The sequence below is a fragment of the Schistocerca cancellata genome, chromosome 2, assembly GCF_023864275.1.
Source record: "Schistocerca cancellata isolate TAMUIC-IGC-003103 chromosome 2, iqSchCanc2.1, whole genome shotgun sequence".
In the NCBI taxonomy this organism is placed as follows: domain Eukaryota; kingdom Metazoa; phylum Arthropoda; class Insecta; order Orthoptera; family Acrididae; genus Schistocerca; species Schistocerca cancellata.
This window is the reverse complement of record NC_064627.1, coordinates 224,994,482-225,014,682: the sequence shown is the minus strand read 5'-3', so window position 1 is coordinate 225,014,682 and position 20,201 is coordinate 224,994,482. Positions and strand designations below refer to the sequence as shown.

The window sequence follows — 20,201 nt, the reverse complement described above, 5'->3', positions numbered from 1 at the left end:
GCTATTTTAGAGTTTCCCCAGAAGGTGACCCCATATCTAAGACGAGAATGAAAGTACGCATGATATGCATTCAATACTGTTTTCTCACTACAGCATGATTTTAATGAACAAAGAAGATAACATGTTTTGCTCAGTTCTGCATTGAGACATTCAATATGCTTATTCCATCTGATGTTACTCTGCAGCCAAAGTCCTAAGAATTTGGTTTCAGTACTGTTACCAACTGGTTCGTCATTGATAGAGACTGATGGGATAAACATGTCCTTGTTAGGAACATTGTGGAATTTTAGAGCAACGGTTTTCTTACTGTTTATTACAAGCTGATTACTCTGTGCCCAGCTGCTAAGTTGTTTCGTACCGTGTTTACTGTCTGCTGTAACTGTTCATCGTCGTCTCCTTTTAGTAGAATTGTGGTGTCATCTGCAAATATGATTGATTTGTGTGCATCAATATTTAAGCTTAGATCATTTATGTACAGAAGAAACAGAAGGGGTCCCAATACAGATCCTTGGGGTACACCACATTTTATTTGTTTATAGTCAGATAAGTGATTAGATACAGTTTTTAGTTCAATATTTGTGTGCTTGACGCACACTGCCTGCATACGATTTGTCAGGAAGGAACTGATCCACTTGTTGGACAGACCTCGAATACCATATCTTTCTAGCTTTGATAGCAGAATTTTATGGTCCACCATGTCAAAAGCTTTTGACAAGTCAATAAAGACTCCTATTGTTTCCTGTTTTTTGTCCATCAGGTTTAGGATGGAATTGATGCACTCATAGACAGCAGTTGTCGTTGACCTCTTATTTCTGAATCCATGTTGTTCATTACATAGGATGCTGTTTTTATTTATAAATTTCATAAGTTTCTCATACATAACTTTTTCCAGTACTTTAGAGATGCAGGAGGAAATTGTGATGGGTCTGTAGTTATTTACATTGTCTTTATCCCCTTTTTTATATACAGGAATAACTTTTGATGTTTTTAACACATCAGGGAAAGTGCCTGCCTGAAGTGAGCAGTCGCATAAATGTGTGAGTACTTCAATTAGGTTTTATGCGCTCTTCTTTAACATTGTTGCAGGTATACCATCAATACCTGCCGATTTGGAATTTTTTAGTCCTTTTATTGCTTTTGCTACTTCATCTTGTGAAACAGAACTGATGTACATTGATCCTCTACATGTACTTATTTTATATTCATTTGCCTGGATGCTCTTAAAGTTTGATTGTAACATATTTTCAGCAACACCTGTGAAAAAGTTGTTAAATGTGTTAGCTACTTCTAAGGGGTTTGTTACTTTTTTATTTTTATGTGATAGTGTTATATTTTTCCAAGGTTGTCTGTATTCTCCACATTCTTTTTTTATAACACTCCACATAGCCTTTGATTTATTAGCTGAATTATAAATTATTTCATCATTATGCATTATTTTTGCTGCTTTTATTACTTTTCTTAATATTTTGGAGTATTTTTTATAGTATGCGCGTACTACAGGTGAGGAATTTTTTGAGTTACATATTTCATGAAGTAGTCTTTTCTTCTGGCATGAAACCCTTATTCCCTTTGTGATCCAGCTGTTTGTTCTAGAGTTTCCCTGTACGGTTAATGTTTTCAGTGGGAATGCAAGTTCAAAGAAATGGGTTAATGTATCAATGAAAGTGTCGAATTTTTCATTTATATCGTTCATTTTGTACACTCCTAGCCATTTTTCTTTCTGTAATAAGTTGTTAAGTAGTTCACATTATGCTGATTATAGCTTCGATATGCTGTTCTAAAAGACATGTTGTTAATAATACTGCCTTGTACTTTTATGCTTAATATTTGAGCAAGATGATCACTAAAACCTGCATTGAAAATTTTTAGTGAGGTGTTGTGTAAACTCTTCTTTACTAGAAACTGATCAAGAGCTGTTTGACAAGTTTCTGATACTCGGGTAGCTGCTTTTACTTCAGCCTTTAAATTGTAGGACGTTGCAAGGTTCAAAATGGTCTCCCTATTTCCACTATTCGTGAGGAAGTCAATATTGAAGTCACCACAGATTATCAATTCACAATCCATTTTATTTACTTTATTTAGCAATGACTCCATTTTGTTTAAGAAAAGTTCAAAATTCCCGGACGGTGATCGGTAAACTGTAGCAATAACCAGGTTGAACTGAGTAATTTTTATAGCTGCAATTTCATAATCCTTTTCGACATTTGCCCTAGTTAAGTCAGGTAGTGTAATAAAATCTACATTATCCTTTGTGTAAATTGCTACCCCACCCTGTTTGCTGTTTTTCCTGCAGTAGTAAGCAGCCAAGACAAATTTGTTTATTTTCGTATTCTGGATTAATTCTGGGTTAAGCCAGTGCTCTGAAATGCATAACACTGAGATATCATTAAGTTCATGAGTTAAAAGAACGTTAATTTCATCGATCTTATTACGCAGGGATTGCACATTATGGTGATAAATTTTTAGTTCGGGCGTATTCACGATTTGGTAATTGGGAATCATATTTACAGCATCACATACCTCTAGTTTAAATTAGGAACGTCAGCAGCGTTGTATTTTCGTTCTTCTTTCTTGTTTATTTTGTTTTCCTCGCTGTTGGAAGGATGTTCAGGAAGCTGATAAATTGTTCTATCCCTTACAAGTCTTTCTTTGATTATTTCACTAACACGATCACAAACAAATCTTTTCCCATCATAGTTCAAATGCATTCCATGCTTCGTGTGCAGATTTCCATGTAGCTTGCTTATATCCAGTACATCGCACTTAGTGTATTGAGAACACAGTTTCCTTATTTTAATGTTTGTTTTCCGAATTTCTTTGTTTACACACGAATTATAAATCAGATCATGCCTATGAGGAAGTGTGGCAACTACTGTGTTTCTGCATTTTTTGGCTTGTAAAAAATTCTGTAGCGTTTTCACGCAAACCTCTGCTTCATTTTTTGCCACATCGTTTGAACCCATTATACAAACGATAAAGTCATTTTCTTGCATTAATTTCGTCTGAGAGTTAATGTCTACAACATTTTTACATCCCGCTCCCGGTTTCACAACACTAGTCACTGCTATGTCGCGATTTTTCTCACGGAGCATGCTGGATAGATTCCTGCCATGACTGTCTGTTAGTAATAGTACACTACTCTTTTTCCCTGATGATCTGTGTTTGTTGTTGACATTATTTGAAAAAACGCTATTCATTTTCAGTTCACTGTCTTTTTCAAGTTCACGATCATTTGGAGAGTCGTTATCACAGTCACTTGTTTGCAAAACATGATATTTGTTTTTCTCCGAAAATGTGACATTTTTAGCAGACTTTGTTGTTCTTTTTGTAGTTGGAACACTATTTTTGTACGGCACTTTTACCCACTCGGACGATATATTACTTTTGTCTTGCATCACTTCACTTAGTGTTGGCTTCGATCGCAGATCCCGATTTTCTTTCTTGAGTGAGTCAATATCGCTTCTTAAGGAACTGACTATGAATTGTAAGCTAGCAATTCGTTCTTTTAGCGTTGTTATTGCAGTGTTACAATTCTTACAAACACCCTTTTTAACAGCATAACTATAACTATTTCTCAAGTTAGATTCACACACTTCTACACTCGCGGCCATCTTGAAACCAGTTCTTGTCTCACTACAATTATGAAATACATTTTCAACTCACATCTAAACACACCAATGTGGATGCCTTGTTCCATTTTCCTGTACATCCTGTTTCTGTCTTTGATCATGAAGAATTGCTTTTCTTCCATCTTGATACTGAAATTCAGGCCACAGTCAAGGGTTTCCCAATCATAAGCTCACATATAGCAGCTGCTGTTGCTGCAGACCAAGTTCTCTGCCAGGTGGTTTGGTTTGTTCAACAGGGCTTGCCAGATAAACCATTGGGTTGGGTTTTGAACCCTCCACACAACTATTTTTCCTTATGGTACTATCTCTCTGTTTTTGGCAGAGTTTTGCTGTTGTCCATGAAAGACCTCTCTCCCAGAGTAGTCATTCCCATCACATTGTGGCACAAGGTTCATCCACCAGGGCCGTTGGGGAGTTTTGTGCAGTAAAGTGTTAGCTATGAGACAAGCTTTTTGGCCAGGGATTGATAGCAACATTGTCCATTTCATCACAGCTTGTTAGCAATGTGCCCAACAACAAGTGGCTCCCAGGGTGTCTCTGTCCCCCAAGCCCACTCCACACATGCCATGGGAATGTGTTCATGTAACTTTCACAGTTGGCAGCCATGCATGCTCCTCCACCTTCTGTGGCATGCGCTGCACCTGGTGCGGGCATGTTCGTCTGGCTGCTTCGCGTTGGGTTCACTGAGGTGGGTGTGAGGGTTTAGTCACTGGCTCAAGTGGATACCAGCTACTGTGTCTACCGCCGGGGACACCATCTGTGTGATGTGTATATAGCCAATGGGCTGGTGGCTTGTCATCTTGATCAGTTTCACCCCTGCTAGCTACCAGTTTGTGAGTGCGGACCCTGTCACTGCAGCCCACCCCACTGCCCTATCCCTCAAGCTCGTCATTTCCTGCTGTGGAGGTGCCCCCATCCCATTGGCTGCATCCTCCATGTGCAATGTCCTGGGGTTCCAGTTTCCTGGCACTGGGCACTGGTCTGTCTCTGGCCTTGAATCAGTTGCTTCAGCCTGCTGTTCTGGTAAGGCACTTCCACCCCCCACCCCACCCCACCCCCCTCTACATTCTCACATTAGCTGTCATCAGCAGTGGGTCTGGCACTGCTGCACCTGCACTGGGACCTGCCTGCTGATGACGACATCAAGATGGGGATGGCATGCTCTTCACCAGTGCTGTCATCAGACACCGCATAGGCCTGCCAACTTCGGGTGAGCCCGCCCGTCCCCAACACTTTCTGGCCCTGTACTCCAGTGCCCACCATCTACATCTACATCTACATTTATACTCCGCAAGCCACCCAACGGTGTGTGGTGGAGGGCACTTTACTTGCCACTGTCATTACCTCCCTTTCCTGTTCCAGTCGCGTATGGTTCGTGGGAAGAACGACTGCCGGAAAGCCTCCATGCGCGCTCGAATCTCTCTAATTTTACATTTGTGATCTCCTCAGGAGGTATAAGTAGGAGGAAGCAATATATTCGATACCTCATCCAAAAACACACCCTCTCGAAACCTGGACAGCAAGCTACACTGTGATGCAGAGCGCCTCTCTTGCAGAGTCTGCCACTTGAGTTTTGGTAAACATCTCTGTAACGCTATCATGCTTACCAAATAACCCTGTGATGAAATGTGCCGCTCTTCTTTGGATCTTCTATATCTCCTTTGTCAACCCGACCTGGTATGGATCCCACACTGATAAGCAATACTCAAGTATAGGTCGAACGAGTGTTTTGTAAGCCACCTCCTTTGTTCATGGACTTCATTTTCTAAGGACTCTCCCAATGAATCTCAACCTGGCACCTGCCTTACCAACAATTAATTTTATATGATCATTCCACTTCAAATCATTCCACACGCATACTCCCAGATATTTTACAGAAGTAACTGCTACCAGTGTTTGTTCCGCTATCATACAATAAAGGAACCTTCTTTCTATGTATTCAAAATACATTACATTTGGCTATTTTAAGAGTCAGTTGCCACTCCCTGCACCAAGTGCCTATCTGCTGCACTTCTTCCTGCATTTCACTGCAATTTTCCAATGCTGCAACTTCTCTGTATACTACAGCATCATCCATGAAAAGTTGCACGGAAATTCTGATACTGTCTACTAGTTCATTTATATATATTGTGAAAAGCAATGGTCCCATAACACTCCCCTGTGACACGCCAGAGGTTACTTTAATGTCTGTAGATGTCTCTCCATTGAGAACAACATGCTGTGTTCTATTTGCTAAAAAGTCTTCAATCTAGCCACACAGCTGGTCTGATATTCTATAGGCTCTTACTTTGTTTATCAGGCGACAGTGCGGAACTGTATCGAACACCTTCTGGAAGTCAAGGAAAATGGCATCTACCTGGGAGCCTGTATCTAATATTTTCTGGGTCTCATGAACAAATAAAGTGAGTTGGGTTTCCAGAAATGACATGATACACGAGCAAAAAACATGTTCTAAAATTCTACAACAGATCGATGTCAGAGATATAGGTCTATAGTTTTGCGCATCTGCTCGACAACCCTTCTTGAAGACTGGGACTACCTGTGTTCTTTTCCAATCATTTGGAACCTTCCGTTCCTCTAGAGACTTGCGGTACAGAGCTGTTAGAAGGGGGGCAAGTTCTTTCGCATACCCTGTGTAGAATCGAACTGGTATCCTGTCAGGTCCATTGGACTTTCCTCTGTTGAGTGATTTCAGTTGCTTTTCTATTCCTTGGACACTTATTTCGATGTCAGCCATTTTTCTGTTTGTGCGAGGATTTAGAGAAGGAACTGCAGTGTAGTCTTCCCCTGTAAAACAGCTTTGGAAAAAGGTGTTTAGTATTTCAGCTTTACGCGTGTCATTCTCTGTTTCAATGCCATCATCATCCCAGAGTGTCTGGATATGCTGTTTCGAGCCACTTACTTATTTAACGTAAGACCAGAACTTCCTAGGATTTTCTGTCAAGTTGGTATATAGAATTTTACTTTCGAATTCACTGAACGCTTCACGTATAGCCCTCCTTACGCTAAATATATCCAAAAAGAAAGATGATGAGACTTACCAAACAAAAGCGCTGGCAGGTCGATAGACACACAAACAAACACAAACATACACACAAAATTCAAGCTTTCGCAACAAATGGTTGCTTCGTCAGGAAAGAGGGAAGGAGAGGGAAAGACAAAAGGATGTGGGTTTTAAGGGAGAGGGTAAGGAGTCATTCCAATCCCTCGCTCAACTGCACATACGGTTCACGTCCACGCTGTCGCGGCATGCTACCAGTGTTAAAGACTGCGATGGAGCTCCGAATGCCACAGCAAACTGGCTTACACTGACGGCGGCGGTGCACAAATGCTGCGCAGCTAGCGCCATTCGACGGCCAACACCGCGGTTCCTGGTGTGTCCGCTGTGCCGTGCGTGTGATCATTGCTTGTACAGCCCTCTCGCAGTGTCCGGAGCAAGTATGGTGGGTCTGACACACCGGTGTCAATGTGTTCTTTTTTCCATTTCCAGGAGTGTATATAGAATAAAGGCACTAGATATTATTGAAATTCTTTGCATCAGTGAATACTCCACCATTATTGATGTATATTGTGTGCTTTTGATGTACATATTCTGCTCTGAATTTATGATTTTGCTGCTCTTTACCTCTCTTTCAGGCAGCTTTCTGTTCCTAATGCTATCTGGCTTTATTACCTTCAGTAATTAATTCTGGGGTATTACCATGAATACACCTTCAGTTTACTAATAGCACATTAACATTATCACATTCCGATTTGCAAGGTTGTTAAGTTCTTCTCCAAGAGTACTATAAATGACCTTTCTCTGACCGTGGTGAGTAATTCAACATCCTCATTGTAAAATAAGAAAATGCAATGTGCACACTACATATGCTCTCCTACTAGAGTAACTGGAACCTCTATGTAGCACACATGTGACATATTGATCTGAAAGTTCACATTTGCATAAGTGTCTGAACCTTTGTGGTGTGAATGTTCCTCTCAGCTCCAAACCAGAGGACTACAATTGACTCTATGCTACTGCAAATAATGGGCCAGGTTTCCACACTGCATGCGGGACTAGTTGTATTTATCAGTTCATCCAGCATTCTAAAGGAACCATGGATAGCCCGAGAACATAAGCAATAAGTCTGTTGTATGGTAAGATGATCTATTATTTGCAGCCAGTTCCAGTGCATTCAGTAACTACTGGCAGAGCATCCTCAATACCTCAAAGGGATCTCTCCACAACCATACTAAGTGCACAATGATTTTCTTACTCTGGTTGCCTATTATTTTTTTGAAAGGCTCATTCCCCTGCCAAATGGTGGAGCTCCTAATGAGCAAAATATCCACTCTCTGTACCTGTCTGGACTTGATGGGAAAATCAGCCACTGGAGCACCAGGTGAGGCATCCCATGTGGCTCAGATGTTTTATCAGCACTTTGGCAGGACCTCAAACTTGTTGCTAAGGTGTAAAATGACAGCCATGCAGCCCATCCCCACATTCACCTTCCTCCTAGAGATAACTGAACCCATCACTGTCTACCATTCACCTTCAAGTAGAGAACAAATTGGTCAGATGTTGTGCATCAGTAGTTTTCATGGCATCAGGGTTTCCAGGGCCAAAGGCATTGCAGATTTCACCATTGGTTCTCTACTGTCACTGCAACTCAGAGCAGCTTACAGCTGTTCCAATTGTGTCTTGTGTCTGCAGCCAACAAGCAGTCACTATCCATTTCCTACTATGTAAAACTATATAAATCCATGAAGGGGGAAAAAGACAGTATAGTTACCAAAAAAGTAAGAAACTTAATTAAGAAACAAAAAAACAGGGCACAACAAGAGAATTAACTACTGCCATGCTTCACATGGCATAAGTTTACATTATTAAAATAATGATACATGCAAAATATAAACAAGAAAAATAAAGACCAGCACCAAAGTAAACAGCATAAAGCTTGTTCATAACACATTAGTAACTGCAAAATATGTATTATCTTAGAACAAAAGTAATAACACTCTTAAAAATGGAGAAAAAAGCATTTACAGTTCATTTCTTATCAGAAGTGCATAAGAAAACTGTAAAACTAAATGACAAAAACAGACTAGGTACCAGTGCTGCTGGCACTGATCTTCGCATGTTCATCAAGTGGAACACTACTGACAGTTTACGATCTGCAATAGTCACAAAAATCAAGCAAATCAGATGATGCTAGTGCTTACTGTGATGTGAAATTTCTCTTCAAAGTTAGCTTATGCTGCACTAGTGATTGCAAAATGCACAAAGTCTTAGAAAAAAATTAATAGCATTACTAAAATAGGTAAACAAACAGACCCACTTCACTTCTAAGAAGCATGCAAGAAAACTAGTACACTAAACAATGAAAATAAACTATATACTTCTGCTACTACTATTTTTGGTGGTGCTCCTCCCTGTTCTATGACTGGAACTCTTATTGAACCACAGTCCAATGGCTGTGATATTGCTATGCTAATTATGCAAACTTCAGTAACTCCTCAGGAACACACAATCAATTCCAGACCAAGAACTTCACACTTTCTAGTTCTCTTTTATTCTTGAACACCTTGAAACTTCATTAGCACCTGAATGAAGAAAGTCTGGCAGACATTTCAGACACATAATGAAACAAACTCACTGAGTGCAGCTAATATAAAGAAAGGCAGCAACTTACTGTATGCCATAATTAATGCACTGATCCTTTGATGACAATGTCAACAAGACTGAAATCATTTCCAAACTTTCAGTTGCTGCTGTTTTTTCAAAGCTAACTGCTATTAAATATATTTACATCTGTACAGCGACAATGATCCAGCCAACCACGTTTACCACATTGCAGCTCAACGAAGGTGAAGGGGTGTATCTTGTAGAGTATATGAGGGGAGAAATGAGACTGGAAGGGGTAGGGAGGGTTGGAGGGAATGGTGGCTGACAGTTGGGAGGGAGAAGCAGCAAGAGGATGGTATAGAAATGTAGCCTTGATGCAGACAGGAGGAGTTTCATGTGGAGAACTGGAGTGGGAGGAGGGTGGGGGGGGGGGAGGGGGGAGATAGGTCAGAGAAGAAGGAGACTGTGGAGATAAAGCTATGAGAATAGAATGAGTGAAGTTACACCAAACTGAAAGGGTTACACCAGCAAACGACACATTTTTTAAAAATTTTTTATGATGACAATGTTTGGGCTTATTTCCTTGCTTAAATTGGCTATAAGTTTGACAGTTATGTTTCTAATGACTTTTTTAACATTTACTTCTTCCGCTTCATTAACCAAAGATTTTCTATTTTCTTGATTTATTTTCCTTGTAGTGCCTTACTTTTGTATATGCGGTTCTGAATAACAAGTGGTTGACAGTGAAGCACAGTTGAATGTGGAAGTGGATGATGTTGTTGGTTTGTTGGTGCATGCCCATGCATTATGGCTGCAGCAGCAACAGATGTGTGGTTCTGTATTGGACTGCCTGCTCATGACACCTTTTAATGTGTGGTATTGAGTTCACTTTAGAGAATTGTTATATCCTTGTGGCTCAACAAATGAACTCCCATGTATAAAATGATACTGTGTCCTTATTATTTGTTTATCTCGACAAAAGCAACAGAAGCACCCTGTTTTTACAATAATCAGGATGAATCACATCCAGTTGTCATATTCAATACATACGGGCTGTTAAAGTTGATCTGAATCATTCATGTAAATACAATAACTAACAATATTAAAATAATATAAACTGCTTGAGTACTTACCAATCACTGTAGTGTGGATGAAAAGTGTCATACTTGTGGAAAGGAGTATTCATTAACAACAAGATGAGATTTATTGTGCAACTGCAGCATACACTGCACAGCGAAAAATATGAAACAAAAATGCAAAAATAAAGACAAATTAAGGCAAATGGTAAATGCCACTTAGTTCAAAATCATGTTCTTCCTCAGCACTGTCATTATCATAGCTCTGGTCTGTGGATAGTGCCCAAGGATGTAATTATATTTTTAATATTACTCTCCACTCTCTCTTCACTTTTTGTTGCTTCTTTAACAACTGTTTCTGTGTTGTGTACAGCATTACTCCACTTTTCCAACATTATTTGTGCCACTGCTTTCTCTAACAGTCTTTGAATTTCTGCCACAGTGAAGCTTTTGTTTTTTGTCATGTAATTTTCAATGTGTGCACAAATCATTTCAGGGCTTTAAAGTGGCAGTGATATGGTGAAAGCCTAAGAATGCTGTGGCCATGTTTTTTAGCTACCTCATCCACAACATATGTTGAAACTGGGGCTTATTTTTCTTTATTATTTCTGTGAGCCCCACTTTACATAAATCATCCTGAATTTTCATGTTGTGGCATTTCAGCTACTCAGCAATGTTGGCTTTTGTTGTTCCCATCATTGAAGCTTTGTCCTTAATAATTGAGTTTTGTGGGGCATTATCCACTACGATGGCTAATTTAAGTTTTTCAGTAGTCCCTTGACCACCTCAGGAAGATATCTTGGTTCATCTCCTCATGGCAGTCATTTATTTTCCTCGATTTGTAAATGAGGAGACAATTAGGTAAGAAACCAGATGCATTTTCAGCATGCAAGACAATAATTCTTGTGCTCCCTCCCATTGGAACAGCATAACTTCCACATATGCTGTCATCTGTCCAGTCGTTTCTGGAGGAATGACTGGTATTTATCCAGGTTTCATCAGGCCATACAATATCTTCAAACAGCACTTTAACGATGTTCTCAAAAACTGACAATGCCACACTAAGATGCCATTTCTCCCTATTATAACTTCCCACCTATTAATTTTTTTGTACTGAAAACTAAGGGCTCTGACAACTGTTTACAAAGGCGTTTTACTGCCACTGCATAACTGTGCCTCACAAAGGGTAATGCACAGCTTTTTTATAGTCGGATGTTCTTTTCTCTTGTAATATCCACATATGTGGTGATGGACAGCATCTTGTGGAAAAGAGTCCAAGTTTGTTATGTGTGGTTCTGTCCTTCTCTTCTTTCATGGTGTCAGCAGTCTGGATGAACTCGGCTGTTCCCCTTCTGCACAATATTTCTCCTTACAGATTTTGATGACACTATTCTTGTGTATTTTGCACTTCTTTCAACTATCTTTGTTAGAGGCAGTAGAGTTGCACCATTGTCTCTCTCCTTCTTGAAACATTCCCACACTGAACACACAAACTCATGTGTCTGACCATGCAAAACATGAGCAGGTTACTGAACTTGCATTTAGCAGCCACACTTTTTTGCATACTTCCATTACAAGCTTCAAACAATCTGCAGTGCAAAATAAAGTCACTGCACAGAGAAATAAAGCACACAATGAAATGGACCACAACTGTCTGTTACCAACCGTAAGCATCATCTGCAACTGGCTACAGTAGCCGCTACCTGCAGTAGCGGAGAGATTTGACAGCGATGAATGGAACAGGAGGTGCGGCCAATTGCATTCTCTGATTGGGTATTGCTGTGGCAGCTGTCCTGTGAACAGCTAGGTATCAATCTTTGTTATTCTGGAGCAGGTATGGTTGCTTTCATTGTTATTTTCTTACATCTTGGGTCAGTATGGTAATTTCATTGCAGCTTGGCATCAGTATTAATATTTACTGAAACTTACTTCCCGAGGGACATGAAAGGGAAGCAGTTGTTGGGAAGGGAGTAAGACAGGGTTGTAGCCTCTCCCCGATGTTATTCAATCTGTATATTGAGCAAGCAGTAAAAGAAACAAAAGAAAAATTCGGAGTAGGTATTAAAATCCATGGAGAAGAAATAAAAACTTTGAGGTTCGCCGATGACATTGTAATTCTGTCAGAGACAGCAAAGGACTTGGAAGAGCAGTTGAATGGAATGGATAGTGTCTTGAAAGGAGGATATAAGATGAACATCAACAAAAGCAAAACGAGGATAATGGAATGTAGTCGAATTAAGTCGGGTGATGCTGAGGGAATTAGATTAGGAAATGAGACACTTAAAGTAGTAAAGGAGTTTTGCTATTTGGGGAGCAAAATAACTGATGATGGTCGAAGTAGAGAGGATATAAAATGTAGACTGGCAATGGCAAGGAAAGCGTTTCTGAAGAAGAGAAATTTGTTAACATCGAGTATAGATTTAAGTGTCAGGAAGTCATTTCTGAAAGTATTTGTATGGAGTGTAGCCATGTATGGAAGTGAAACATGGACGGTAAACAGTTTGGACAAGAAGAGAATAGAAGCTTTCGAAATGTGGTGCTACAGAAGAATGCTGAAGATTAGATGGGTAGATCACATAACTAATGAGGAAGTATTGAATAGGATTGGGGAGAAGAGAAGTTTGTGGCACAACTTGACCAGAAGAAGGGATCGGCTGGTAGGACATGTTCTGAGGCATCAAGGGATCACCAATTTAGTATTGGAGGGCAGCGTGGAGGGTAAAAATCGTAGGGGGAGACCAAGAGATGAATACACTAAGCAGATTCAGAAGGATGTAGTTTGCAGTAGGTACTGGGAGATGAAGAAGCTTGCACAGGATAGAGTAGCATGGAGAGCTGCATCAAACCAGTCTCAGGACTGAAGACCACAACAACGACAACTTCCTTTCTAGTACTTCCCAGACCTTCCTTCTACAGACACTAACAAATGCCTTTTCTATGTCAAGAAAGACTATCACAAGGTCTTCCCCAAATTCATAGTGGTGCTCCTGGACCTGCCTCACTGCAAACATGAGGTGAACAGTTGACTGCCCAGGTCTAAAGCCATGCTGTTCCTCTCTCAATTTGTTCTTGACCCTTGTTCAGATATTTTCTCCAGGACCTTTTCACATACCTTGGCACAATGTGGTATCAGTGTGGCACCTATATTTTCTTCAATTCTTCCTACTCCCTTTCATGAATATAAGGACAATTAGTGCTGTCTTCCAATCTTCTGGTGTGTCTAGAAAGGTGAAAATTAAACATATAGCACAGCAGGGCACAAGCAGTCATTGTTTTCATGGTACATGTGAGAGAAAGGAGGAACACTTGACTATACATACTTAATCACATATACTGAAAGCCATCCATTTCAGGTTATCCACTTATCTAGATGTTTAACAAACCCATATAATATAGAAGTAGGCAGGCTTGTTCAGCCTCCAGTTTGGATCAGTAGAGGTAGAATACTGTAGTTATGGACAAGGAAAGAAACAAATCACTAGTGATCTTGTTGAAAGTACCACTCTGGTATTACAACAGTACCATCCTTGTTTTGCCATCTGCCTCCTTAAAATTCATTCTTTCGCTTTTAACTAATCACCATTAACATACATGAGTGTAATCTGCATTGTCATAAAAGAAAAAGGTTAGCCCTCAGTTTTAAATAATATAATGCCAGATCTAATTCTGTGCTTAATTTTAGGTATGTAATTGATTTTTTAATTTATTTTGACTATTCCTAATTAATATCTTTTGTTATAGGGTGAAATCAGTTATTGTTTTGTAACTTAAATTCTAACAAATATAAATTTTGTACTAATTATAAACATTTGGAAGACGAAATACTAGTAACCTTAAAATTTGGCTCTGTTTGAAAACATGTTAGCAAAGCCAGTCCTTAATTAATTCCAAAGTAATTAACAGTTTTGTCAAAAGTATTGTTTGCTTGACAATATTTGTTAATTTCATCATTTAAACAAATAATTTGGATTAAACTTTGTAGTAGAAGAAACAGTTATAAGGACCAATTTTTGATATATTCAATTAATTTAATGAGTTAAGTTTTAATTGTAATTTCTGTAAATTAAACATCAAACAATGTGTAGTTTCAGCACCTATTATTGTAAGTATATATAAGGGCCCGATTTTTGGTCCTGAGACAGTCAGTCCACGGCCGAGTTTCAGGCAAGAAACCTGTGTTGGTTAGAATAACAACAATGCATCAACTTAACGGTGAAATAAGTGTAACAAAAAGAGGCCATCTGTCAAAACAATGACAGTGTCTGTTAAATTTATTTGAAAGGCTGTGAACTGTGTGGTTAGGTTGTTACTGCTCATAGATGTTCAACAGTAAACTATTGTAGCAGTATGTGGATGTTCACCTGCAAACTTGTTAATGAGGCTTACCAAAAGTTAAACTATAGTGCACTGGCCATATAACTGTGTAATACTGTGGGGTTGTGAACAGTGAAAGTAAAGAACTGTGAAATGCAACTGCGCGTCTGTCAGCTACATCATTTACAGTAGGCAGTACTATACTATTTTTTCAGCCAGTATCACAATGAAGTATGTTGACACCGAGGACAATAAATGAAGAAATAAAGCATGTGAATGTCACAAAGAGCTGGAGTTAGCTGTCATGTGTTTATTGATTCTTATATTTAGGACAAGTGAACAGCATTTATTATAACAACGGCAAACCAAATTAATGGTAACAAAACTGTGAGAAACCACAAAAGTGAACTTGCTTTTGAATTGAAAGAATTAATTACATCCAGTCTGTCTTTAAACTTTAATAACACACTTTCTTTTACTTTAAGAAGAACTAAACAGCAAGCAATTCATTTGCAGCCTAATTAATATATCACACAGAAGCTACATAATGCTACATAATTAAACAAGGTACAATACAAAGCAACACAACAAAACCATCTCAGTTCAGAACAGTAAAGAGTTCTGTCAGTGACTTCATTGTTACCAGTCTGAGGACTGGCAGAAGTAACAATGAACACAGTCATTAACAAGAAATAACACGTGTACAGCTCAACCTACAGCATGCCTGTGCTTGAACATCCACATCATCGAAACACTTTGATGCACTCCCACTACAAACAACTGCAGTTCAATGAAGTTGAACTTGTATATTTCACACAGCAGATGTAGCAGACCACCTTGCCGTCTGATGTTACACCAGCATGCAAACAGCATGCTTTCACAAGTAGTTGCCTTGATGTACAGTAGTCCACCATTCACATATGAATTCCTATCTCTGGTAGGCCATGCTTCACAAAAACTAAGACCAGATTGTGAAATTAAGATCTGAAATCCATTCCTCTCAAATTTAAACCCACTGTCTTGACTACTACACTGCTACAGTCAGCTAAAACATTTATAGATTGGATTTCTAGATCAGTTTAGTTACTGATTTCATTTCAATTAAAATATTGTCTCTAAATATTGTATTGGCTCATTTTCTGTTTCTTGTTTGTTTTCAGACACTATATGCAACTGCCAAGACAATGCTTATAAAAATTCGAAAATTTTGGCCACAGATTGATCTTGATGGAATGAATAATATATGGATACTAAAACCAGGAAATAAATGTCGAGGCAGAGGAATTCAGCTGGTTAATAGGTTAGAATCTGTACTGCACAAAATAAATCCAGCTGTCATGAAAGAAAGCAGATATGTGGTTCAAAAGTACATAGGTATGTTAATATATTACAAACATAACTGCTAAAAAAAACTAAACCTCTTATTAGATACTGGAAAACAAAAAGGAAACAACACTCACTATAAAGAAAACAAAAATTTTCAATTAGCATATGACAAATGGAAGTTCTTTCAATCTATATTTAGACTCAATATCCGGAAACATATGTGGATATAATATCTTATCTGACAGCTTTATATGTAGGAAAAGTCCATACTATTTTTGGTTTTTCATGATTCCTTCAATTACAATAAATTATTTCATGCATGTATGAACATGAAAATTATTATCAGTAGGTGTACACAAAAAGTCATTCAGAACATGACATCGCAAGCCAAATTTCCAGTTTACACAATTTACAGCTTTCTGAGAATGTTGTACTCCTGAAAAGAATAATTTTATAATAATATACCACTAAATGATAGTATTAATATGTGACATGATTATTGCTTTAAAATTTGTTGTTTTTGTTGTTAAAACAATGGCAGCTCAGAAAGTGGCCAAGTAGTTAACATACAATACAGTGAGCATCAAAAGAAAGTGTGTTGTGGAAAAATGGAAATTTCACATGAATGTTTTTAGTTGATGATTTTTTCATGAATTTTGTATTAATCATCTCCAGAAATACTGCTTACTACAAGTTTGCATGATTTGACCATGGTTGTGCTTCCATGACAAATTAGTAAAGGCTGACAAAAATCTGCTGTCATTAAAAAAATTCCATTTGCAATGAAATAAAGGCATCATTAGCCATATTGAAGACTGCAGCACATTTAATTTTACCAAGCATTTAGTTTTGGACCTCTTTCCAATAGATTCCTCACATTTTAACCAAAGCTCAAAAACTGGCTAATGTTCATTGGTGTAAGGAATTACTGAAATAATTCAACTGAGTAAATGCAAACCACATACACAACATCATAACTGGAAGAAAAACTTAGAAACTGACCAGCATTTAAATGTTTTGGTGTTCTAAAATGAACCAAAACCAACCAAAAGTTGTGTGTTAGGAAACACTTCCGAAAAATATCACGTAATTTTTGGTTATGTTGGAGACAAGGCAAACTGAATGGCATGCAACAATTTATGTGCCCCAAGTTATCAATGAAATTAGGAAGTCCACCAGCTCGATAACTAATTGAGTCTTTCCAAAACTATGTTTTTGAGGTACCAATATCAGAGTGCAAAAGTACACATATCAAAAAAAGTTTTGCATCACCCTGGTTCCCAGAACTCCTGAAGATAGATGTTGACTGTGGATACTATATTACAGACACAGTCCCTTTAACTGTCACTAAACCCACCCAAAGATGTAAACAACCATGCATGGGTACAGCCTATTAGACAGAAGGGGTCCGACAGCTGATCAGTTTTAGTCATTTTGACAGGAAGGAGGTACACGGCTTGTGTCGCCTGTAGTTCAACCATGCCTAGATGGTCAATACCACAGTTTGATCACATCTGCATTGTTACTTTGTGCCAGGAAGGGCTCTCAACAAGGGAAGTGTCAAAGCATTTCGGAGTGAACCAAAGCGATGTTTGGACATGGAGGAGATACAGAGAGGCAGGAACTGTCGATGACACGCTTCGCTCAAGCCACCCAAGGGCTACTACTGCAGCGGATGACCACTACCTACTGATTATGGCTTGAAGAAACCCTGACAGCAATGCCACCATGTCAAATAATGCTTTTCATGCAGCCGCAGGATGTCGTATTACGACTCAAACTGTGTGCAATAGGCTGCATGATGCACAGTTCACTCCTGACGTCCATGGTGTGGTCCATCTTTGCAACCATGATACCATGTAGCATGGTACAGATGGGTCCAACAACATGTCAAATGGACCGCTGAAGACTGGCATCACATTCTCTCCACTGATGAGTGTCACATATGACTTCAACCAGACCATCGTCGGAGACGTGTTTGGAGGCAACCCGCCTTAGACACACTGTCCAGCGAGTGCAGCAAGGTAGAGGTTCCCTGCTGTTTTGGGGTGGCATTATGTGGGGCCGACATAAGCCACTGGTGGTCATGGAAGTTGCTGTAATGACTGTACGATATGTGAATGCCATCCTCCAACCAATAGTGCAGCCATATCGGCAGCATATTGGTGAGGCATTCATCTTCACGGACAACAATTCGTGTTCCCATCATGCACATGTTGTGAATGACTTCCTTCAGGATAATGACATCGCTTGACTAGAGTGGCAGTGGGTTCCCCAGACCTCAACCCTGTTGAACATACCTTGGATAGATTTAAAAGGGCTGTTTATGGACAACGTGACCCACCAAGCACTCTGTGGGATCTACGCTGAATCACCATTGAGTAGTAGGACATTCTGGACCAACAGTGCCTTGATGGGCTTATGGATAGTATGCCCCAATGAATACAGGCATGCATTAATGCAAGAGGATGTGCTACTGGGTGTTAGAGGTACCGGTGTGTACAGCACTTGGTACCACCACCTCTGAAGGTCTAGCTGTATGGTGGTACAACATGCAATGTGTGGTTTTCATGAGCAATAAAAAGGGTGGAAATGAAGTTTATGTCGATCTCTATTCCAATTTTCTGTACTGGTTCTGGAACTCTCGGAACCAAGGAGATGCAAAACTTTTTTTGATGTGTGTAGTCTCCATGAATAAGTGCGAATCTTTACAGAAGTATGTAAATCTTTATGGCAAAAATTTTGAGAACAATAAAATTATCTGTACCAAAAATAATGTTTTGCTTTCATTATTTTACTAAAAATTTAAGTCTGTAATGTTTCTGCTGCTAATGGTCACAAGTGAACAGCTCAGGTATATGGAACAAACAAAAGTTTATTGAAAACAATTTCCTCAAAAATATTCTCCACAATGAAACAAAAGAAAGGGTGGTTCTTCGAAAATGGATGCTATCCTTCTGTAAATGTAAAAAAAGTAAATGATGGTTTGTAAATAACAAAGCCACTTAACACTTCCAGAATCAGTGAATGTCTTAGGAGCTTTGCATTAAAAACACTGAATTAAGTTTTTATAGTCACATGCCTTTTAATGATCAGGATTGTGAAGTCCTAATAACTTTAGTGTAAAATGGAAAAAAAATAAGTTTCTCACTTCAGTTTTAAAATAAAAGTCCAAATCCAAGTTTCAGTCAAGAGGAATACACACTTAACAAGTTGTGTGATTTATTTTACTGGAAAAGTATTGAGAACCAACAGTAATGAAATATCTAAGTTTGACAGATTTCCAGTCTGACACTATCTTGTCAGGTACATGAACAACAGTGTAATTATATCAAATCTCAATGAATACATTGCTGACCACTTAAGAGTCCCAGGTCAGGAGGCAGCTTGCTGTCTAGAAGTTGATGGCTCAGCCGTTGGTGTGGTATAGTGGAGATTTCAGTTTTCTGGCTGCAACAGAACTGTTCTCTGGGGCTTGTGCATCAATGTAAATACCCATGTTGTGAACAGATACATGCAGTCCTATTTTTGGCACCTCTGCTGTTGCCATGTACACCACCTGGTGACCTAGCTGGAATGTTGATGACACCCTCTGCTGGTCTGGCCACAGAATTCTGGGGTTGCAAATTTCCATGATGTTGCCTGCAATATAGGGGCTGAGCACACTGCAACTGGTATGAAAAATAAATTGTGCATTTTTCCATTGGTGCCTGATGTCTAGTGGGGCACTATGGCATTCCTCCTGCATCCTCCCCCCCCCCCCCCCCCGACCCCTCCCCTCCCATTCATTGGGGGCGAAAAAATGGAACCCCAAGTGAAGTCCTCAGGTGGCGACTTGCTGGCCGCATTGAACGTGATGAGCCATGCATTGGATGGTAGGCAGGCCCCCATGCTTGCAGCAGCAGTGGCCTGGACATCTGCCAGGCATGACTGAGTGGACAGGAAGGCAGGCGTAGGGCTACTGGTAAGACTGGCAGCAACAAATCTGCAAGCTGTTGAAAGCCAATCTGTAAGGAGACCATACACATAAGTGACAGACTGGACACAGAGGACATAATAGCATGGAAAAGAAAATGGGAGAAAAATCATAAAATGGCAAAAGCCCTAGAAATGCACAATTTGTTTTGCACAGGCACCTAGAGTAAGTCATGTTGTGCGGAAGCCTGAAGGAGGGAAAAGTGCAGTGTAAAAGCATGTGGAAGGGAAAGGTGTGGTGCAAAACGACCTGGAGTAAAATGGTGAAGCACTTGG

At 39.4% G+C, this 20,201-nt stretch overlaps 1 protein-coding gene across 1 annotated transcript in view; it reads left to right on the top strand.

Moving 5' to 3' along the window:
* LOC126161550 (tubulin glycylase 3A-like) overlaps positions 1–20,201 on the top strand; it is a 156,390-nt gene that overhangs the window by 63,791 nt on the left and 72,398 nt on the right. The window contains exon 6 of the mRNA XM_049917485.1: positions 15,785–15,998. Within this exon, the coding sequence (XP_049773442.1) occupies positions 15,785–15,998 (214 nt within the window). The remainder of the gene's footprint in view (positions 1–15,784; positions 15,999–20,201) is intronic.